We start from the raw sequence: 24,624 nt of genomic DNA, 5'->3' as shown, positions 1-24,624 counted from the left end.
TACAGATTTCTTAATTTTGTTGTTTTTATTTGAGTAGTAATAGACATATGCTGAGATATTTGTTGGTTTTCTATAAACTCAAGTCTATTATTACACCTGTGTATGCGACAGTCCCAAAATTTTTATATACAGTTAACTTCTTGCTATTAGAGTCAAAACTTTCTGAATAATAATAATGATAATCATCAATATTATTATTATTATTATTATTATTATTATTATTATTATTATTATTATTATTATTATTATTATTATTATTTCCAATGACATTGTTATCATTATTACCGAACCAAAATAACCTATACTATCCTCAGTAGGTACAGCACTTCTCAGTATTTCCAAAGTTAATCGTACTAAACGAATTTTCTTGTCGCATTCAAATTATAAATGCTAACTGTTCTTTATGCAGTCATTTCACCCAGGTATTAAGGCATTTTTAAGAAGCAAGTGTGGGAGATAATTGACAGAGAGAGAGAGAGAGAGAGAGAGAGAGAGAGAGAGAGAGAGAGAGAGAGAGAGAGAGAGAGAGAGAGAGAAGGTTGGGAGGGGGGAGGGGGGTTATGCCAAACAGAATCAGTAATAAGAAAATGAGTCATGATACACGGGTTTAGTTTTTTAACAAGCATAAATTTTTAACATTTTGTTTCAATGCTATATAGCCTACTCATTATTATTATTATTATTATTATTATTATTATTATTATTATTAGGCTGTTTTGATAGGCGTACGTTTGCATACCTGTCTGTGCGTTTGTGATTCGCATAACTCACAAACTATTAGACCGAATCTCGTAAAAATTGGTGGGATGGTTGTCCATAATTCCAGGACAATTTAATTAGAATTTGGGAGTGATTGGACCTATTGTCATGGTCACGAAAAGTTTAAAAAATTCTTTTTGCTATATCATGGTTATTTTTTATCAGATTTATATGAAACTAGTGACAAAATGTGCATAATTTAATTGTCTATCTTGTGATATGTGTGTTTTAGGATCAAATAATCACATCATCAGTTTTCTTGTTGACGAAAGTGGCGGGGGGTGAAGGTATGCACTCTACCGAAGCCCGTTCTAGTTATTATTATTATTATTATTATTATTATTATTATTATTATTATTATTATTACTATGATTAATATTATTATTATTATTATTATTATTATTATTATTGTTACTACTACTACTATTATTATTATTATTATTATTATTATTATTATTGTTGTTGTTGTTGTTGTTGTTACTGTTATTATTGTTACTATTATTATTATTATTATTATTATTATTATTATTATTATTATTATTATTATCTGGAGCTATTATTTAATCAGTGCTTGATCCGCTAGACCAAACCACTTTATTATCACGCAACGCAAGCTGTATTGAATATCCATTCTGTACCCTTTCATTTTATCTATAAAGATTTCATTAGCAACCAGTGAAAATATGCGTACTTTAATCACCATGAAGAAACGAGAATACCATAGGTAATATTCGATAAGGAGAGTCTCATGTTCCAATGATTGTTTACACAGGTGGCCTTGATTGCCACCCATGATAGGCCTATAGTTTTTGATGCGGCACCTTAGTATATATATATATATATATATATATATATATATATATATATATATATATATATATATATATATATATATATATATATATATATATGTGTGTGTGTGTGTGTGTGTGTGTGTGTGTGTGTATGATAAATTTTGCACATTTAGACGTGTTTTTCATATTCGAATAAGCCATATATATATTTGATACATTAATGTCTGGATTCTCTTAACGACCTCGGGATCAGAGCCTCAGGCGAAATCACACAAAGACAAGAGCTTGTGACCGGCCGAGAATCGAATCCTGGTCGGCAAGCTTGTATAGACAGTGACTACACCACTTGGCGATGAAGAAAGAAAAGTCAATGACAATTCTTCTGTACTTATACCTTTTGTTTCTTCGTGGCCAAGTGGTGTAGTCACTGCCTATACAAACTTGCCGACCAGGGTTCGATTCCCGGCCGGTCACAAGCTCTTGTCTTTGTGTGGATTTCGCCTGGGGCTCTGATCCCGAAGTTGTTAAGAGAATCCAGACATTAATGTATCAAAAATATATATGGCTTATTTGAATATATATATATATATATATATATATATATATATATATATATATATATATATATATATATATATATATATATATATATATTTTCTCTGTATTGTTGATATCTCGTAATTTGTGCCAGTATTCTTGTCATTTACAATTCAATTAACGCTGTATCCCGGAAAGGTCAGAAAGAGAGAGAGAGAGAGAGAGAGAGAGAGAGAGAGAGAGAGAGAGAGAGAGAGAGAGAGATCTTTGACAGTGAACATAACTGAAAGGTTGATAAATCGCCAGAACTGTCAAAATAATTGAACGGCTGACTAAATCATGTGCCGGTTTCACTGCCTCTTTCAATAGCAACGATTAAAAAAAAAGTTTCGTGACGCAAACACTCGATTCAGAGAGAGAGAGAGAGAGAGAGAGAGAGAGAGAGAGAGAGAGAGAGAGAGAGAGAGAGAGAGGTGAGTGTTTGAAAGGTATCTAATGTCACATTTTGAACTAATTCCTTCATGAGAAACACAAAAGGAAGTATGGTTAAAATTTGGAGGCATGAAATGAACTACATAAATGTCCTTTATTATTCCTTGCTAATCTCTCTCTCTCTCTCTCTCTCTCTCTCTCTCTCTCTCTCTCTCTCTCTCTCTCTCTCTCTCTCTCTCTCTCAATTTTCTTTGCTCTGTGAATCTGCTGCAGTGTGTAACGACGTAGCCGGTTCTGTCTAGTTTCAGTATTTTCCCAGCAAACTGACTGAAAAGAAATGTCACCATGCAACTCAGTTGAGACATCACTTTGCTCATTTTTTATCAGATGAAATTTGATACTGAATTTTATTGAATTTGAGGACAAAATTATAACATCACTTAAACAGGTCTGTTTATTTATCTAAATCACAAAACAAACTCAAGGCGCCAGTCACCCGTTGAGTTACTACTGCTAGAGAGTTATTGTGTCCTTTGACTGGCCAGTAATACTACACTGGATCTCTCTCTCTCTCTCTCTCTCTGGTTACGGCCATTTTTTATTTGCCTACACATACGCCGAATAGTTTTGTATGTTTTTTTTTTCACATTCTCCTCTATCCTCATACACCTGACAACACTGAGGATACCAAAAAATTCTTTGCTCAAGGGGTTAACTACTGCGATCTGCACTGTAATTGCTCAGTGGCTACTTTCCTCTTGGTAAGGGTAAAAGAGACTCTAGCTAAGGTAATCTGCTCTTCTAGATAACACTTCAAAATCCAACCATTGTTCTCTACTCTTGGGCAGTGCCATAGCCTCTGTACCATGAGCTCCCGCTGTATTCGGTTACAGTTCAGGGTCGAGGCGTAGCCTTTGCAACGGCTCCACCAATAATCTAGCGATTTGAGTTTATCTTTCTTTTATATTTTGTCTTTTTCTCCACATCAGGTATCAAATTTCTTTCTTCTTTTCTAGATTTCTTTCTCTTGCTTTGGGCACACTCAAGCACACTATTTTATCTGTTTTCTTATTTCCTTGCCTCACGGGGCTATTTCCCTGGTGAGCTTTTGGGCTTATAGCATCCTTCTTTTCCAACTAAGGCTGTAGCTTAGCTAATAATAATAATAATAATCTGCCACTTTTGACAGCTTCATAATTAACTCAACTTACAACTAATATTTAGTGATTTGTTAATCTTTGTTATACTTATTAATCGAATTTGTTGACCTATTTAACATTATTGTTAGTTTTGCAAGATTTAATGAAGTTGATATTCACAGTTTAGTTTTAAAAGTAGACTACAGATTGTGCAAGCTTCCTAGCAATTAGTATTAAGAGTTTCCTTACTTCAAACGCTTTTTTAATATAGTTTTTAATTAACCATTTTATATAAATGAATAAAAATACATTTTTAGATTATCCATATTATAAATTGTATAGAATAAGATTTTAATTCTTTAAGATTATAAAATTATCTTCCAAATTAGACATATATTAATTATAAGGACATTCTACATTTTGATAAATGAATTTACACCATATCTACGGTTTCGACAATCTATCAATGCAAATAATTGCTGTTAGATACTAAATAGACTATAAAGCTGGCAAAGTTGACAGGAAATTAACTCAAATGATCTTGCTTCTCTATGGCATGGGTGTTCATCTTGTCCCGTGAGCTATTATTATTATTATTATTATTATTATTATTATTATTATTATTATTATTATTATTATTATTATTATTCCTTGCTAAGCTACAACCCTAGGTGGAAAAGCAGGATGCTACATTTAGAACTTGAAAGCTTGTACGAAAGCGACGAATTTCGAGATTTAAAAAAGCGTTGCATTTGCAGTATTTGTTTGGCACAAATAACTATATTTTGTTTAATTGTTAGCTTAAAAACGTGTCATCTTGGGTTAGTGTGTTCAATATAAAAACCAAAGAGCAGTAAAGCTCAGGGGGGCGGGGGGGGGGGGGACTTTTGCATAAGCAAATGTAGGCCTAAATAATAGTGCTGGGCGATGCCAGTGATTTCCTTTCGATACGATATTAATAAGACATTTGTTTTAGAAATCATGCCTTTTTATATAGAACAAATAGTATAAACATTTAGAATGGAGAATAAAAAAAGAACACGTTATATTAATTAGAAACTAGCAAATATTAGACAACGCTGGTTGATTTTTAAATGTATTCAAATTAGCGATGCTTATATATATATATATATATATATATATATATATATATATATATATATATATATATATATATATATATATATATATATATATATATATATATAATTATATGTGTGTGTATGTGTTTGTTGATACTTTCGATATTAGGGTGACATTGTAGTTATGGTGTTATGATTAGATTAGGGTTGTGGTGGCCGATGTGGTAATGTCCCTGACTGGTAAACGCCAGACTGGGGTTCGAGTACCGCTCAAACTCGTTAGTTTCTCTGGTCGATGCAATCCCACCATCCTTGTGAGCTAAGGATGGTGGTTTTGGGGGAGCGTATAGGTCTATCTGCTGAGTCATCAGCAGCCATTGCCTGGACTTCCTTGATCCTAGCTTGGGTGGAGAGGGGCTTGGGCGCAGATCATGTTTGTATATGGTCAATCTCTAGGGCATTGTCCTGCTCGATAGGGCAATGCCACTGTCCCCTAGCCCCTGTCATTAATGAGCGGCCTTTAAACATTTAACCTGAGCTATGGTAGATCTGATATGACTAGAAGGCCTCAGCTTTTTTCTTCCAGAAGGAACTAAAGCTCGTATATCTTGTTTATTCCCCGGTAATTCTTCTTCTTCCTCTTTTACGCCATTTCTGTCATTATTGGGGTCCATCAAGTTACTTGAATTAGAGTTTCGTAGAATTTCTTAAAATGAACAAATAAAACTGTTAAAATGTTTTACTAATAAAATTAGAACTAATATACACGTTTCCCAGTGTTATTTCAGAAAAAAAAACTGGTTTTACCATAAAAGCTACTTAATCTCACAGACCTGAGAATGTAAACAGTAATGTCTGATAAGAATATTTATGTGATCAACGAATTACTCTTAAACGTAAATAAATTGTAATGAAATGGATTTACATATGTTCACTGTGCGTTATGTTATCAAGAACTGATATGATATATGATAAACCTTTAATAAGGTTATTTAATAGTTGATAAGAAAACAAATATGCACGACATTATTTATGATAATGGTTTTTATTTGTTATCTACAACATATTTTAGGTTCCATTTCTAGTATGATAAAAGCTTGCAATGTTTTATTTTTAAAGAAAAAAATACCAAAATCCGTTCATACCTTTTCATGTAATCGATAATATATTCCGGCAAGCCAACCAAAGATTACATCCATTCTTACATGGGGTGTGGGACCTCAAGTTTGATATAGTATACAATATAGTAACCGACTACGCTAGAGTTATCAATGAACTTTAGCGTATGACAAAGGGTGGCATGGGGGATCTTTCACGTCCTTATGCAGTGGTTAAATCGATACCGCACCAAGAAACAATTTCCAATTACGCCATAAATGGACATTATTTATGTTTTGATTTGTGTTAATTAGAGTAAATGCTCAGATCTATGATAAACCTGTTATAAATTCAAACATTTAAAACCAAAAAGAATTGAAGTAATAACGTTTAAATACCTCGCCTTAGGGGACGAAAGAAAAAAGTATTCTGATTGGTCGAGGAATCCGGGAGTGTGGGAAAGCGAACCAATCAGCGTCTTCGTCTCATGCCGTCTGGAGTTTGAACAGTCAGTATTTTCGGGTCAGTGGTGTCGAGGTGTTGCTGAAGTGGGTGATTTTTATGTGGATTTTTTGGGGTAATGAAAACGCCAATTGAAGAAATAATTGATCATCTTGTTAATTAGTGACGACAAGTAGTGTAAACGAGGGGGCCAATGTGGCCAGTGGCCCGATAAAGCCACAAATGGGCTATTGTTTTTCAGCTGCTCTGGGCTCGGGCAAAGAAACATTGATCACCAGAATTTCCCCCTTAAAACCTTCTTGTGTTATCAAGATTTGGTATTTTGGGGACCAAATTTCCCTCTTATTCGCCATCTCGAACCCAGGCGGCGTCGAGAAAGTTTATTTAAGCATCGCTTAGGATTATCTTAATGCGTACGCTCAGAGGATTCGGTCAAATGAAAGATGGAGGAAGAGGAATAGTCATCTCCACGTAAAAATGGTTTTTACTTTGACAGCTGTATTAGTCATCTTTCCCGGGAAATGGACATCATTTCCCAGTTTGGAATCTGTGTGGTTAATAAACCGGCCAGTCTCTGAATTAACACCGTTAGCCTTAGGAATCTTTATTTGCTAGGGTAGCTTTTGTCGAGATCATGTTTGCATAATTAGCCACATTTTCCAGGCTGTAGGCCTGCCCTGCATTCAGCGTTATGTCTAGGCCTATTCTTAGGAAATTCTGATAGATATTTTACCTCTGAAACATTAAAGAAAACTGGATGACTCTCCACTCTTGCCAGAATCTCATGATTAAGTAATAGATATAATTTTTAGAATTATTTTAGGTATAAAAGTGATTGTGTCTTATGGTATCTGAAACTGCATTGGTTCAGAACAGGGATGTGCGTTTTGCTGTATGAATGTCTTATATGTAATTATATTTGTTTATGCTCTTTCAATGTATTGTTATTGTTTATCTGTAAATGCATCATCGTATGATGCATGATTAGTAAGTGTGGTAAATGTTCAAATGGCCCTTTACAGTAGTGCATGCTTAAACTAAACTATTAAATAGAAATAAGCATTAGCTTAAATCCACTCAAAGAATTCGGTTAATGAAATACATTCGAGACAATTATATACTGTATCTTTTTGGGTATTATTGTAGCAAAACAAAAGAATCTCTACTGATAAAGGGATGCGTTTTATAAAGAAAAACCGCTTTCATCGAAAATTACCTTTATTTCCGTCTCAGTTGAATAGTTAATAAGAATATACCATAATATATCCTACGGTAATGGGGCCAACCCTATGGGAACCGGGGTTTCTGGGTGGAAAAAAATTACTGCCGAATTGATTAATACTGAAATGGTAAAACTAAACTTCTCTTCTCTATACATTATTCTCCGGGAGGCAAAATAAATCCAGGAAAAATTGCGCAAAATTTGGGCATCCTCTTCCCCAGAAATATTTATTTTTTTGTATTGTTTACATTTTACAAACCACGGGTATCTACTCCATTTCATGTGTTTGTGCATAGCTTGTTGCGCAATAATGACTTTATGCTTCCTACCCTCTATCCAACCTCCCACTTTCCTTCTACCATTGGAATTACTCCTGTTCATGCATTTGTACTACTTTCCCCTACCATATGACAAAGTTTACCATATTTGGGCATGAGTGTGGCGTGGACAGTTCTGTGACACACCTCATTTTCTTATGATGACTGCTCAGTTCCTTTATAGTTAGATTTTGTGTTGGTTGTGCGTTATGGAGCCTAACATAACAAAGTCTATTGGCTGCCAATATAGCTATATGGATGCTATAGCCAAGTTTCACATTGAGAATTACGGTACACCTTGTGTAAGGAGCAATTTTTAAAAACCCACTGTGTTATCCCTCAAAGTTGTAAGTGTCCCTAGTGCAATTCTGAGTTAACTTTTAGGAAGACCAGCACATTTTCTACTGTAAAGTTTGCTAAGGCAAAAAGAATACCGTAGGTGTCAATCATAAGGTAAGCGGTACCTCGAATTACTGGAATGCTCGGGTAAATACTGGAATCCCCTTGAAAATTACCGAAATCCCCAACAATATCACGGCAAACCCTTAAAAATCGATAAAGATGTTTTTATGTTTTTAGCATTTATATTTTTTATATATTTGCAGGGGTTGGCTAGGGGTTGTGACCTGGGAAGGGGTTCCGGGGGCTTGCCCCCTGCTAGGGGTTGTGACCTGGGAACTACTAGGTTAGGTTAGGTGGGTTTGTTAGGTTCTGTACCCAATTATATATAGTATGAAAGGTATATAGAAAAATACTTTAAAATACACATTTTATTTAATTTAATAAAAAATAATGTAAATTAATAAAAACATTATTTAGTGATTTCCAAGGGTTTGCAGTGTTATTGTAGGAGATTTAGGTAATTTTCAAGGGGATTCCAGTAGTTAATGGTACCCAAAGATAAGGAATATATTTGTGATTTACTATTAGAGTTTGTGACATGGGTAGGGGCCTTGGGGCCTTGCCCCTGGGAAGGGGGTTTAGGTGGTCTGCAACCTGGGAAGGGAGTTTAGGGAGTCTGCAACCTGGGGAGGGGGTTTAGGGGCTTGCCCTGGATAAGTCTGTGACCCGGGTAGGGGGTTGGGCGGGATTGCCCACCCCACCCCCGCTAGGTCTATGACCTGGGAACTACTAGGTTAGGTTAGGTGGGTTTGTTAGATTCTGTGACTATTTATAAATCTTGAAAGTGTTGAATAATCACGGTTTTTTCTGCTTTCGGCCATCCAAAGTCCCTGGTACCCAACTTTGCCAGTCGGCAAGGGGGGGGGGGATGATAATGGGCGAATGGTTTATTTGCAGTGGAAATAAAGGTCACATTCATTGATAGCACATATTTTCTGTAGGGAAAGTTTTTTTCTCGGAAATGTAGTTCCATGTTCTGTAATTTTATCTCTATGATATGGAAATGGGTTCTCTTAATAATTTGGCACAAGTTTTTTTTTTCTATAAATTAGTGAGTTGACAACTCTAATTGTAACGAGTTGGTAAGAGTACCGAGTCATCTAGTAGGAAACTAAAATTATGACGATACTTAAAAATCTATTTGTAGGCATTATATTATCTGTAAAATTCTAAATCACAAATAATAGATTTTCAATATTAAACTTACCCGATAATCATGTAGCTGTCAACTCCGTTGCCCGACAGAATTCTATGGAGGGATACGCCAGCTATCACAATACTAGAAGGGGGTGTATTTACCAGCGCCACCTGTGGCCAGGTACTCAAGTACTTCTTGTTGACACCTCCTCAATTATTCCTCTGTCGTGCTTCCGGCAAGACGTTCTGGGATACGCTTATGTTCTTGGAGTATTTTCACGACTTTGGTGAAGTATTTCTCTTTGATTTCGGCTGTCGCTTTACTGGAAACTTCTATATTAGCTTAGTTAGCTTTTGGAATTAATTTGATTAATTATGGTGACGAGAGAGTATGAACTCTCGTTCACCTTTCAATGGCCGACCCTTCCCTTAGACGGAAGTGTTGGTGTCTAAGAGAGTATAGACTCTCTTTCTTAATTTTGCTTAACAAAAGTTATAGATTTATTTTATATCTCTCCGCCTCTTATAGGCCTCTTCGATTAACTTCCTTTTATTATAAACTCATTAAAATTAATTTTTATATTTGTTTATATTCGACCTTCCTAATAGTAGGCGGTCTTTTACCGAAGTTAATAAACTTTGAGCCCGTCATTTCGGTTTTACCTGTTAACATTTTATGCTATTTCCGCCACAGAGTTTGAAAGATTTTCTTTGACAGTCTCGTACTGTTTTCAAAGTTGAACTAACGTTTTGTTTTGTCTCTGCAGTTGTTGACGTTCAGAACGTTCAACTTGCACTCTATCGTTACGATAGAGAAAGAATGTTCACGGTTTCACGTTGCAGTAAGAGTAACCGTGTCTAGCGTTTTGTTCATTCTTTCTTAACTTAATGGTTTTGATCCTAATAAAGTAACTTTTCAGTTTTTTCCTTTAACAATAATATGTTTTAACGATATATATGATTGGGCTCTTCTCTCAGGTTCTAAGTCAAGAGAGAGAGAGAGAGAGAGAGATAGAGACGGAGGGAGAAAGAGGATAAACGTTTCATTCAAGCCTGCCAGGCGTACGAGTAACGTCGTTATCGTTTTTGCTCTTCTCCCTAGTCTCTTTAGGGGAAGAAACTAAACGTTTCTAGAGTGATCTAGTGTTTAGTCTCTTTCCAACCACTGAATTATCTTTCATTAGATTTTTCTGTTACATTGTAATTCTGTTTTCGCAATTACTAACTTTGAGAAAGGATAGAATTGCGTATTTCAGGTACAAACCACTTAAAGTTTCGAGTTCAGTGAAATAAGTGCAAACAGAAATCAAAGTGATAAGTGATTAGTGCGTGAGGGTACTTTTGTGCGCGCCAGTCGTCCTCCCAGTCCGGGACCTCTTGCAAGCTCCCAAGCCCAGGGGAGAAGCAATGTCGAAGGGCATAAGGGTTCAGCAGGCCTTGATCGGCGCACAGAAGTATTCTCGGTGGTTGTGGGCGTGTCTTACCGAGACCGTCACTCCCACCCGCAGACGATTGAGCCCTTATTTTGCTCGTCTGCAGAAGAGATTAGGGGAGAAAATAAAGGCAGAGTAACGCTGGTCTCAGGTCTCAAGACCTCTTAAACGTTAAGTCCAGACCTATGCCAGACGTACGAAGTTAAAGTTCACAACCCGAATGCAGTCATTGGGTTAGCTCTGACTCTCCTCAGTCATCAGTTGATTACACTCCGCCTAAGAGGAGTAAGGTTCTGCCACAACAGATCTCTGCTGTTAAGGCTTTACCTCAGCAGAACTTAGTGTCTGCCGACCCCAAGTTAACTCTACTGCAGTCCATACAGTCACAACTTTCGGTCTTGATGCGTGAGTGTCGGGCTGAGAGTGTTGCGCCTCCGCCTCCGCCTACACTCCCCCCCCGCCTATGATCGCTCCGCCTGATCACAGTACCACCTGCCAGGCGTACGATGTTGTGAACTCTACTACAGTCCATGCAAGCACAGCTTTCGGACTTGATGCGTGAGTGTCGGGCTGAGAGTGTTGCTCCTCCGCCTCCGCCTACACTCCCTCCACCTACACTCGCTCCGCCTGATCACAGTACCATCTGCCAGGCGTACGATGTTGTGGACTCTACTACAGTCCATGCAAGCACAGCTTTCGGACTTGATGCGTGAGTGTCGGGCTGAGAGTGTTGCTCCTCCGCCTCCGCCTACACTCCCTCCACCTACACTCGCTCCGCCTGATCACAGTACCATCTGCCAGGCGTACGATGTTGTGGACTCTACTACAGTCCATGCAAGCACAGCTTTCGGACTTGATGCGTGAGTGTCGGGCTGAGAGTGTTGCTCCTCCGCCTCCGCCTACACTCCCTCCACCTACACTCGCTCCGCCTGATCGCAGTACCACCTGCCAGCAGTTCCACCTGCCAGGCGTACGATGTTGAGCCACGTGCTGAGTTTGCTGTTCCCTGTGGTGTTCAGCCTCCGCCTTCCTTAAGGCAACCTTTACATTGGGATCAGGAGGATTATACCTCTCTTCCTCCGCCTCCATTTGCTGCTCCACCAGTGATGCAACACTCGGTTGAGGTACAACAACCTCTCCCGTCCATGAGTCAGTCTCCTCAGCTCTTGCTGCAGCGAGCTCAACCCTCCACAAGGCAAGCACCACAACACCTTAGCCTTGCGCCTCAGGAGCCTCAGCTTGCGAGACATTTACCTTGTTCTGCGCAGCCTCTTCCTCATCGCGCTCCGCTCACACCACAGGAACTGGAACTTGCTACTCCGCTTCCGCCAACCGCTCAGCAAGCGCAACCCTTGGGTTCAACCACTCATGCTAGGAGTCAGCCTCCTCCACCCATGCGCCTTCCTTCTGCTTGTCTTTTATTCAGCCTTTGCAGACTGAGCCTCAGGTGTTCCCTCATCGGAGTCTTGAAGAGGAAACCACAACTATTGTTGTTCCAGCTCGTTCTGACTCTGCTGTTCAGCATACCTTACCTCCATTTTCATTCCATGGTTTAAACCCCATGCAAGCATGCATAAAGCACTCTAGCACTGGTCATGGAATTTCTGAGAAATGTTAAACGCCATGCACACGCTCTGCTTTCCTTACAGCAGGCTCTGCTTACTACATGCTCAGCATTCAGCATGCTCTGCATTCAGCATGCTCTGCATACAACATGCTCTGCATACAGCATGCTCTGCATTCAGCATGCTCTGCATACAACATGCTCTACATACAGCATGCTCTGCATACAGCATACTCTGCATACATCATGCTCTGCATACCTTACCGCATGCTTCTCAACACATCTTGGGTTGTTGCCAACTCACTAGACTGTCAAGCAGTTTCATAACGTTGCCTTCTAGTCTGCTGCTTTTGCACCAGTGAACCCTCACTCAGAGAACTTAGCTTTTCTAGGATAAGGTCCCTGTAGATGAGAAAGTTCTTTTCTCCCTCCTTCTGATATTCCCTTGAGGACTCTGTCATTTGGAGGGAGCCTTTAGCTGCATAACCTCTTATGGACTTTTATTTAAGCATAACATGCTTACAGGGAAGGTAATGGTTCCACTTCAGCCGCTAATCCCGTCTGTTACCACACCTGCTCCCATAGACCTTGAGCTGTGTTGCATGACATGCAGTCCAAGCTTAGTCCTTGTTAGAGGATTTTTTGTTTACGGAGTCAATGTGTCACGGGGAAGACGTTCAACAACCAACAGAAGGGACTTGTTGTGACGCAGTGCGGCAACCTCAGCAACCCGTTAAGGAGTTGTCTGTACGACCCAGACAGTCTAGACAGATTCGGGTTGTCACTGTACTTCCTCGCTTGCCCATGATTGACAGTTTACAGACTGTGCAGCAGTATCATGATCTTGTGTCCGGCTCCGTCAGACGACTGGCTTTTAAGAGCTCCCACAAGTCGTCGCTGTCTGGAGATTTTCAATTGGACTATGGATCTGACCAAGGAACTGGTCCTCCTGGTCAATTTTGAGGAGTCTCAGCTCGTTCCATCCCAGACCATTGTCTCCTTGGGTATGGATCTTCAGAGTCGAGCTTTTCGGACTTGTCCGTCGGCCCCAAGGATCTTCCAAGCCCTAGAATGCATCCAGAGCATGCTGAGAAGGAACCGATGCTTAGTCAGGCAGTGGATGAGTCTAACAGGGACACTTTCATCGCTGGCCCTGTTCATCGAGTTAGGGAGACTCCACCTCCGCCCCCTTCAGTATCTTCTAACTGCTCACTGGATAAAGGACATGACGCTAGATACGGGCTCAGTTCCTGTTTCCGAGGAGATGAGGTCTACTCTAACGTGGTGGAAGAACAGCATTCTTCTCAAGGAAGGTCTACCATTGGCTGTTCAGACCCCCGACCACCGTCTCTTCTCGGACGCATCGGACACGGGCTGGGGTGCGACACTGGACGGACAGGAATGCTCGGGAACATGGAATCAGGAGCAAAGGACACTTCACATCTATTGCAAGGAGTTGTTGGCAGTTCATCTGGCCTTGATAAACTTCAAGTCCCTCCAGCTTAACAAGGTGGTGGAGGTGAACTCCGACTACACCACAGCCTTGGCTTACATCTCCAAGCAGGGAGGGACTCATTCGAGGAAGTTGTTCGAGATCGCAAGGGACCTCCTCATTTGGTCAAAAGATCGAAAGCTCACGCTGGTAACGAGGCTCATTCAGGGCGATATGAATGTCATGGCAGATCGCCTCAGCCGGAAGGGTCAGGTCTTCCCCACAGAGTGGACCCTTCACAAGAATGTTTGCAGCAGACTTTGGGCCCTGTGGGGTCAGCCAACCATAGATCTATTCGCTACCTCGATGACCAAGAGGCTCCTCTTGTATTGTTCTCCGATTCCAGACCCAGCAGCAGTTCGCGTGGATGCCTTTCTGCTGGATTGGTCCCATCTCAACCTGTATGCATTCCCGCCGTTCAAGATTGTCAACAGGGTACTTCAGAAGTTCGCCTCTCACAAAGGGACACGGCTGACGTTGGTTGCTCCCCTCTGGCCCGCGAGAGAATGGTTCACCGAGGTACTGCAATGGCTGGTCGACGTTCCCAGGACTCTTCCTCCTAGAGTGGACCTTCTGCGTCAACCTCACGTAAAGAAGGTACACCCAAACCTCCACGCTCTTCGTCTGACTGCCTTCAGACTATCGAAAGACTCTCAAGAGCTAGAGGCTTTTCGAAGGAGGCAGCCAGAGCGATTGCCAGAGCAAGGACGACATCCACTCTCAGAGTCTATCAGTCTTAATGGGAAGTCTTCCGAAGCTGGTGCAAGGCCAATGCAGTTTCCTCAACCAGTACCACTGTAACCCAGATTGCTGACTTCCTGTTACATCTAAGGAACGTAAGATCCCTATCAGCTCCTACGATCAAGGGTTACAGAAGTATGTTGGCAGCGGTTTTCCGCCACAGAGGCTTGGATCTTTCCTCCAACAAAGATCTACAGGACCTCCTTAGGTCTTTTGAGACCTCAAAGGAACGTCGGTTGTCCACTCCAGGCTGGAATCTAGACGTGGTCCTAAGGTTCCTAATGTCATCAGGATTTGAACCGCTCCAATCAGCCTCTTTTAAGGACCTCACATTAAAAACTCTTTTCCTCGTGTGCTTAGCAACAGGTAAAAGAGTAAGTGAGATCCACGCCTTCAGCAGGAACATAGGTTTCACATCTGAAACGGCTACATGTTCCTTGCAGCTCGGTTTTTTGGCTAAAAACGAGCTTCCTTCCCGTCCTTGGCCTAAGTCGTTCGAGATCCCAAGCCTGTCCAACATGGTGGGGAACGAACTGGAGAGAGTACTTTGCCCAGTTAGAGCTCTTAAGTACTATCTAAGAAGGTCAAAACCATTACGAGGACAATCAGAAGCCTTATGGTGTGCTATCAAGAAGCCTTCTCTACCAATGTCTAAGAACTCAGTTTCTTACTACATCAGGCTTCTGATTAGAGAAGCAAATTCTCATCTGAAGGAAGAAGACCTTGCTTTGCTGAAGGTAAGGACACATGAAGTGAGAGCTGTGGCTACTTCAGTGGCCTTCAAACAGAACCGTTCTCTGCAGAGTGTTATGGATGCAACCTATTGGAGAAGCAAGTCAGTGTTCGCATCATTCTATCTCAAAGATGTCCAGTCTCTTTACGAGTACTGCTACACCCTGGGTCCATTCGTAGCAACGAATGCAGTAGTAGGCGAGGGCTCAGCCACTACATTCCCATAATCCCATAACTTTTTAACCTTTCTCTTGAATACTTTTTATGGGTTGTACGGTCGGCTAAGAAGCCTTCCACATCCTTGTTGATTTGGCGGGTGGTCAATTCTTTCTTGAGAAGCGCCAAGGTTAAAGGTTGTGATGAGGTCCTTTAGTATGGGTTGCAGCCCTGTATACTTTAGCACCTTTGAGTTGATTCAGCCTCCCAAGAGGAACGCTGCGCTCAGTAAGGAAGACGATCTTATTAAAGGCAGATTAACGGTTCAAGTCGACTTCCTTACCAGGTACTTATTATTTCATTGTTATCGTGGATAACTGATTATATGAAATACGGGATACTTAGCTATCCTTTAGTCTTGTACACTGGTTTTTCACCCACCCCCCTGGGTGTGAATCAGCTACATGATTATCGGGTAAGTTTAATATTGAAAAATGTTATTTTTATTAATAAAATAAATTTTTGAATATACTTACCCGATAATCATGATTTAATCGACCCTCCCTTCCTCCCCATAGAGAACCAGTGGACCGAGGAATAATTGAGGAGGTGTCAACAAGAAGTACTTGAGTACCTGGCCACAGGTGGCGCTGGTAAATACACCCCCTTCTAGTATTGTGATAGCTGGCGTATCCCTCCATAGAATTCTGTCGGGCAACGGAGTTGACAGCTACATGATTATCGGGTAAGTATATTCAAAAATTTATTTTATTAATAAAAATAACATTTTTCAGAAAGCCTAGCTTTATTTTTAGATTTTGTGCACGTTAATCAGAATAATTGCTTTATTTTGGTATTAATGGAAACCCGTCTTGGTTACTTTTAGAATTTTATCAGATACCTAAAGGTGGAAACAGAAAGGATTTGGAGCACTTGTAGTTGGTTGGGACAGACCTCCTGTAAAATTTCAAAGGTTATGATTAAAGAAAAATACAATTTCCATAGGTTTAAAAGAAAAAGGAAAAATACACTTCAAAAGGGAAGCAAACACAAGAACGCCACCTAATTTAAGGTTGCCCACCTAACCTAACCAAGGAGTTGTATCCTTATATACTTACCTACCGGGGGAGCTCTGGCTCCCCTTTAGACTAATGTATTCTGAGCCTAACACAAAATCATAATACTGTATTTTGTAAATCGTAAAAATAGTTTCACATTGTATTTCAGACCGCAATAATGTGTTTTCCCCATAAAGAAACTTTATTTGATAAATGAGAAAGTTTATGCCTTTCCCAATGAACTACAGTTGATTCATCCCAATGATTGGTTTATTTTGTAAATACAGTATTTAGTTATATAATTTGATTCACGATATAAAATTATTTTAGGCTTTACAGTAGATTGATCTAGGCAATTCATTTTGAAAAGCATCCATCTTCCAAAATGAGCCTGGCTTGGTGGTTATTTGTTGTATAGAGAGGCTTACACGAGTTACTGGTATACTGGAAACAGAATCATTTAGCATATTTGCATTTTCTAACATGGATCAAGCTAATTCAGTTTCAAGCTATAGTAACTCTTAATTGAATTGTCTTTGATGAATAGTTTTGGTTGCCTTACATAGTTATTATTTGTTAGTCATACTTCTAGGCAGCCTGTAGTCTGTCTGTCTTTCATCATTATTATACATAGTATATAACACACCTGAGGGACTGATGGAATGCTCTTAGGAAATTTTTGTTAAGCTCTTGTTATTATATATGAGAAAGTCTTGACCTTTCAATCCAGACCATACAGTTTGAAGGATGCTTTGTCCAGTTTTTCACTTTGAGTAATTCAAGGCTGATAGAATCTTAAGGATAAGTAAATGGTGAAAAACTGCCAAAAGCCGCTTTACGGATGATAGCCTGCATTCAATCAAGTTTTGTGTTCTGACTTTTACTTGTACTGCTCATGTTATATTATCTTACATTTAGGAGTATGAAGTTTCAAATGTTTCTTATTTGAACTCCAAAACTAATTGGGAGTAAAATTTTCACTCGTAACTTTAAAGTCATTGCAAAAATGGATAGATGTTAATTTCAGCTTAATTACTTTTTTGCATTTATACGTAAAAATCATTAGTTACTAGGATATTTCATAAAATACTGTTACAGTAATCCCATACGAGTACTATACTGTATTTGTTAGAATGCACTATAGCTGCCTGTTTTTAATTTGGAGTTGTCACAAAGGTAAATTGAAATAAATTTGAAAAATTGGTTCCATAGTCACAGTATCAAAAGTTGAGTTTAGATCTACAGTATATCTATACTGAGATGTTAGTGTTATGAGGAATATGATATTGTCTGTCTGTTGTTTCTTCACATGATTTCAAATTGCCAAAATAAAAATATCACCAATCCTGATAACAATGATAAGGTTTGTAATTTTAGTATAAGTTCTGGAATTATTACTTAATGCAGTATTACTAGCCTTTATAGACATGTACTGTAGGAGTCACCTTTGACTCGTTGGTCTAGTAAATCTCCATCCCTTTAATAATACTGTTATAAATAGTCGTCGTCAGCGCCCACTCGTGTCCGAGTATTGGGTTCTGTCGTTAGCCATCAGCCTCCTATCGATGAAGAAGGGTGGAGGAAACGACAGAATGCCAGTAGCTGGGTATATTGTTTTGGGTGGTCGTGGCTTTGCAACGGCCACGCACACACACACGGCCCTCACCGTTTCCACCGCGGCTCAAGACATATGAGACAGGCGGCTTCTCCGATGTTGGTTGCATCAAGCTGCCGGGTTCTTGTTATGTCAAGGCCCGCCTTGTTGCCTGCCCGACAGGCATTGCCCTCTTCCGCCGGCGTTGGGAAGCTCCGCCGTTGGGGTCTTGTTTGGTTTGATTTTGGAGTTTTCCTTCTCCTAGCCTTTGCCTATCTTAAATAAAGGAGAAGGCTGATGGTCCAGCACTTTGCTGGGCAATGTCGGTGGGGTAGTTTATCCACTCTGGCAGGCTCAACCATACCGCTAAGGCCAGTTCTGAGAGACCAGACCAAGACTATAAATAGTAACTAGTATTTATAACTGGCAGTGAAAATTTGAACTCTTTGAATTGACAGAGAGTATCTAATGGCCAAGGGGAAAATATATTGGCTGCTGTGTGAGGAAATCGTAGTTATGGTAAAGCGTAAAGTCAGCACACAAGAAGATTTACTTAATCCATCAACATTACAAACCTTTTGTTAAGTTTTGGCCTCGACCAGTATGAATCATTGCTAAGAAGGGTAAGATGAACTTTAGCTTACCTTTTATTAGCATAATGTAACCTTGGGCATCTTACCCTGTTTAATTGGAACCCTCATTGACCTGACAAAGTAACAAATTTTGCCATGCAACAGGATATTTTAATTATAGTTTCAAGATTACAGTATCTCTTACTTTGGCATTAGTTTAAGATGAAAATAGTGTAGGAGTTAATTTCAGTTTCTTGAGATCTGTTATAAAAATACAGAAACATTTTATTCTAATGACTGTGAAGTAATACCTTTTATTTTACCAGAATAGAAACTTTGCCCACACCTCTTAACCCCCCCAATAAATTATGCCAGTAGGGTTTACAGTGATACTACTGTATACTGTACTGTACATCCTATTGCAGGTCCTGAGTGACCTTTAGAATCAACCATAAAGTTGAAAGATTGTGTGGTGCAATGTTTTGATATAAAGTTATTGCTTGCTTTGATGGAGAGGAGAGATCATTGGCCTTTTGACATGTTAAGTGTGCTTTGTTGCCGATACTCTACCACTTTTCATTCCATTTTGTATTTTAAGTCAGAAATTTACCGAACTTCTGTAGAGCTTTGGTTAAATGATCACTTTGTTTGTTTTGTTCGGAGTAATGTTATCTAGGCCAACTCTAAATATGTCTTATAACATTAACCCTAGTTTATCTTTTATTATTGTCATGAGTCAAGGTCTTGTCCAGATAATTTTGTATAAGATAGCTTACGTTTAACCCTCGAAGACGTGTTGACTTACTTATTGGTATAGTTTAATGCAATGTATAGGCCTAAACCGTTATAGTGTGTGTGTTACAGGCTATCTTGCTTAATAAAGGGGAAGTAAGCTTGGTTTTCATCACTCAGTGTAGGCTTAGTTTACTTAGCCTACCTTGGAATTGACAGGGAAGTTAAACTATTCTGTATTTTCTCTTTTCTCTTCTCTTACAACAAAGGTGAACTGTTACTCCAGTGGTATACATACAGTTAACATTAATCCTATGTATGCCAAACCAGTTATAAATTTCTGAGAGGTACTAGGACAATACTACCTGGCTTCACATTGGTAGACTGTATTTTTTTTTATACTAAATGCTCTTAGTTATTCATAGGGTGAAGTGTCATGTATGAGGTTGTGTTGAGGGGTTATCGTGGTATGGTGTATCCTAGGTTGGGTTAGGTAAAGATGCATCTCTGGAGCTACTAGAGATTGGTCCACCTATTTGGTAGTTAATTGTTTGTATATTCTGTTTTACCTATGCACTAACTTGCAAGAGTCTTGTGCCATCCGGTAGGAAGTCAGTGACCTTCCTGGCTCCCGTTAGCAACCAATAGGCCAATTGGGTTTTGAGGAGGAGGGATATGTTGGTCTCCCAATTCTCAAAATAAGTTAGCTCAGAGGTAGCTCTGTCGCTTAACAGGCAGTCACCTTTCTCCTAAGAAGTCATGAGCAGGTGGTGTTGGGGAGTGGAGGACTGCTTCCTAGGAAAACAGTTTCTTTTTGACTTTGTGAGATGATCCATTATGTATAAGCCTCGTCTGTTGGAAGGATTGAGGTACCATTTAGGACTGGAACTCGCTAAGTTTGGGGTAGGTTGTACCCTTGCCCTCAAGTTCTCAAGAAAAATCTTGAGGTCGGTTAGGTTGGAGATTGGGGTGTGTATATATGTCCAATTTCATGGCCTTCAATCTACAGGAATACCCACAAGTGCCTTGATGCTTTTGTGCTTGGTGTTGTGGTGGGTGCTCAAATAGTCGTGAAATAAGCCCAGCTCCCATGCAGGACAGTAATCATTTTGTCTATGATAACACACAGAATTTAAAAGTACAGTGTTTTGTATTTTTCCTAGCTATAGAAACCTGAGTCCTTTAAGTTAAAATTTCCACCTCAACCATCCTTCTGTCCTTAGCTGAAAGGTCATAAGTAAAGAGCTTCCAACAGCGGGTTGGGAGCTTCCAACAGCGGGTTGGGGTGTGCAGGGCTCATCTTCACTCACCACCTGTCGATAAGTACCTCATTATAAGTTCAACAAGCTGTTCCAGCTCTCACTGAAAACATATTTCGTACTTTGATGGATTCAATTTTGCATAGGTAGGAAAAACACAAGTTGCTTTTAAAATTTATCACATTTATTACATTACCTGGTATTGATGGACATTGCATTTCCATGGTAAGGTATTTTTAGCATACATTATGTATCTACACATGGAGCTGCATGATGTATGGTATTTTTTGTGGAACATTCTCATTAATGTAATTTTGTTGACATCTTCAGGAATGAAAGTCACAGCCACATATAATTTGAGAACTTATAATACATTCATAAGATGACAGCAGATTTGGAGAGGCTCTTGTAAGGAAAAATAAAAAAGTAAGCAAATGAATAAATCAACAACTTTGAAGTTTAGAAAAATAAGGATGTCATTTTGGGATTGACAATTATGATTTATGGTTACTGCCTTATCCATTTAAGAATAAAGTTTTAATTCAGTGGCTGGTTGGAAAAACAGTTGTCTGCCATTGTTTAACTTTGAATACAAAGAATTAACAGACCATTAAAAGGTACATAGTTTTATTGGGGGGCTTATACATCAAATTTAGGGGGTATCATTGGAAATTTCCTGGATTGTAACTATGTAATTTTTCGGATCTGATTGATGATAGATTATTTAGTCATTTGGTTTGATAAGGGTTATCTTGATTTTTATAGGATTGGCTTGGAAATTGTGACTGATCTTATGTTTCCTTTAAGTCATTGTTTTACTTGAAGAGTGTGTGGAAAGAGAGCTGGCTTTACTGATAAGGCAGGTAGGCCTACTCTCACCCTTTGTATTGTGTAGAAAAAATAAATTATAATTTCTTGTTCATAACCTTTACAACCATGTATTATACTGTTATACTGTAAGTACTTTACAGCATTTATATACAGTCAGTGCATTGTGTAATTTAAATTAAAACAGGTAAAGTTTTTAATGTCATGATTTATGTTGTTGTATGTACTGTATATGAATTATAACTGGTTAAAGTTTCCTTTTCTTTCTTTCTTTCAGTAGTTTTAGTTTGACAAAATGGAAGAAGACACAGAATATCTCAAACTTCCTCTTGAGGACCGATGTGTGCACAAGGTTCGTATTTTATACTGTATCCTCCTTTGCATCCTGCAGATATTGACAACTAATCTCTTACATCATACAGTATTTAGCTTAGCCTACAGCCTGTTTACAGGTTTCGCCCGTTTAAATCGAGGGAGAAAGTTGAATTTTGATTCTTTTCCACAGCTATGGAAAGCACGTGTGAATGGGTACGAGGAATGCACCAAACATTTTCCAAAGATTGTGGATGAAAAATCCCCTGAGTTTGCAAAGTTTGCTCCATTGATGAAAAAGTTTGTTACCGATAGCAATGCTGTAGCACAAGAAAAGGCTCTGGATGCAGTTTTAGCCTATGTGGAGAATGCACATGTAGCTGCAAGGTTGGTTGGCGATTTTATTGTGTTGACTTAATCTGTTTAAGAATGAACATTTACCATTATGGTTCTTTTAGTTTGAAATTTAATGATTGTTTTTGAAAATACCAAACATACACCTTTGGGAAATATACATCTTTACTTCCATAAATTTTTCGAGCTATCCTTGCTTTTCAGCACTAGCCCCTTTAGCTAGTAATTAGCATTCAGCAGTAATTTTATGCATTTAGTATATGATTGGATGTCCCATACAGAACTGCGGGAGAAGTCACTGCGGGTATAGTGCAGAAATGTTTAGCAGCGCCGAAACGTGGTACACAGGAGAAAGCTTTGGAGGTTATACTGATGTACTGTGAAATTGAGAAATATGAAGTTGTACAAGAGGAGCTCATGAAAGGTTTTACTCAGAAAAATCCCAAAGTAGTTGCTGCATCAGTCAAAGCATTAACCACTGCTTTAAGGTTTGTTTGGACAACTTTATTTTAAGTTACTATATATTCCATAAGAATATTTAGTGAGATATATGAAGATAATAGAAAAGAGCTTTAGCATAGATATAAAATTGTATTTTTTTTTCATATCAAACTAAGTAAATGTAAAAGATGAAACTGCAAGGACAAAAATAGAGCTAACTAATTCAAATTTATTAAAGAACTTATAAAATGCTTGTGGAAATTATAAAAGCATGTTAAAGAGGACCAGTATAATAAATTTTATTAATTTCTGAGATTATAGAAAATATTTTACTTTATAAAGTTAATGAATACCTCAAAATTTAGTAGATTGAGTTCTGCATTCCCACTCTTCATGTTTTTTCCTTAAGTGTAATGTTGATTTGTACCTACGCGAATACAAACCTTTGTACTTTAACCCTTTTACCCCCAGGCTATTTGGAAATTTCCAACCCTTAACCCCCAGGGGTTGTTTTTTTCCCAGCACATTTTGCAGTATATTTTTTTTTAAATTGCTCTAACAGCCTTAATTTTTGTCATAGAGAGGTCAGATTGGTCTCATTCTCTTGGAAAATGCCTGAATTTTCTCAAAAAATTATTAAAAATATATAAAAAAAAAAATTTATAGCATTTTTTTGCAAGGACGTACCGGTACGTCCATGGTGGTAAAGGGATGGCTTTTGTGAAACGTACCAGTACGTCCTTTGGGGGTAAAAGGGTTAATAGGAATATACTTTCAAAAAGCTGGAAACTTAAGGTGGTGGGGAAATCCTCCCCCCTGCCAGCTCACTGGATAGCAACCTTGATTTCAGCCATCAGTTAGCAGGAACATATTCTTGGTGTTTACATTTTCGACTTTGCAGATTGCTGAGTTGCTGCTAGAATGGGAAAAAAACACTTGTGAGCATGCTGTCCTGCCCAGGTGTATTGTGTCGCAAATGCGGCACTTGCATAAGGAGCAGCTCTGTAGATCCCTGTTCATTGTGTCCTTGCAGAGGTCAATATTGCATGCAGTCATAATCGTGTGAGGAATGTAAATAATGGCTGATATCACATCGGCTTGATTGCTACAAGAGGAGGGCTCTGAAGAAGGCAAAGCAAGATTATTCTTCTTCAGGGTCTTCCTGGAAGTTGAAGATATCTGCTAAATCCCTCTCTGCGTGTGCGTTTTTTTTTTTTTTCCTGCAAAGTTCCTATCAGGGGATCAACCTCTTCATCTAAGAAACTTAACCCTTCTACAGTATACCAAAAGTAATTTTCACAAGGGAACTATCATTAAGAACTAAGTCACCCTCTAGAAGAAAATGTTCATCCTCGAGACTAGATAGGACAGGCTCAAGGTCTCCACGATGTCACCTTAGAGATTCTCAATTGTCTGATGGAAAACAGCCGAAAGATAGAGCGGTCTGCAGGTCTTGCTGATGTAACCTGGCAAGCTCTTCCAAGACGCAGGCATTTGTTCTGTCACCTAAGGCAAGCATGGGAGCGAAGAGCACATCAAAGGCTATGAGGGACAGTCCAGTCCCATTAACTTTGGATTACTGGCTAGGCAACATTCTCAGACCAAACAGGAAATGTGAAGACCTTAATCACCAAGGAGTGAGGTATCATGAGAAACGATTGACCCGTCAGCACCTGATTTAGGTCTTAACCCCCTGTGGAAGCAGAAAACCTTGTGACTGGATCCACATTCTTGAAGATGCTGGCTCTAATAAGATTGTCTCAGGAGAGGCAAAAGTATTTTTATAATGTAAAAGGAAATATATTATTTCTAAGAAAATATTTGTCCTATTTGTGTACTTTCTTTGGATAAATATTGATCTATTATCAGAGATGAAATAAAACTAACACAAAATGCTTTGTATCATTGTGATAAATCATTAATGAGAATACTAATACAAATCGTTAGCGTGGCTTACCAATTGGCAAAGTGGCAG

At 38.9% G+C, this 24,624-nt stretch overlaps 1 protein-coding gene across 6 annotated transcripts in view; it reads left to right on the top strand.

Moving 5' to 3' along the window:
- msps (msps cytoskeleton-associated protein 5) overlaps nucleotides 1–24,624 on the top strand; it is a 374,587-nt gene that overhangs the window by 283,930 nt on the left and 66,033 nt on the right. For 3 of the 6 annotated variants that reach the window (XM_068388223.1, XM_068388221.1, XM_068388222.1), the window contains exons 3-5: nucleotides 21,820–21,894; nucleotides 22,048–22,241; nucleotides 22,490–22,696. In XM_068388223.1, the coding sequence (XP_068244324.1) occupies nucleotides 21,838–21,894; nucleotides 22,048–22,241; nucleotides 22,490–22,696 (458 nt within the window). In that variant the 5' untranslated portion in view covers nucleotides 21,820–21,837. Of the gene's footprint in view, nucleotides 1–6,334; nucleotides 6,419–21,479; nucleotides 21,578–21,819; nucleotides 21,895–22,047; nucleotides 22,242–22,489; nucleotides 22,697–24,624 lie in introns of those variants that run through there. The other 3 variants (XM_068388224.1, XM_068388220.1, XM_068388225.1) reach the window with 3 other exon arrangements.

Source organism: Palaemon carinicauda, chromosome 15 (assembly GCF_036898095.1).
Source record: "Palaemon carinicauda isolate YSFRI2023 chromosome 15, ASM3689809v2, whole genome shotgun sequence".
Classification (NCBI taxonomy): domain Eukaryota; kingdom Metazoa; phylum Arthropoda; class Malacostraca; order Decapoda; family Palaemonidae; genus Palaemon; species Palaemon carinicauda.
Note: the sequence above shows the minus strand (reverse complement) of the source record. Positions and strands in the feature narration are given on the sequence as shown.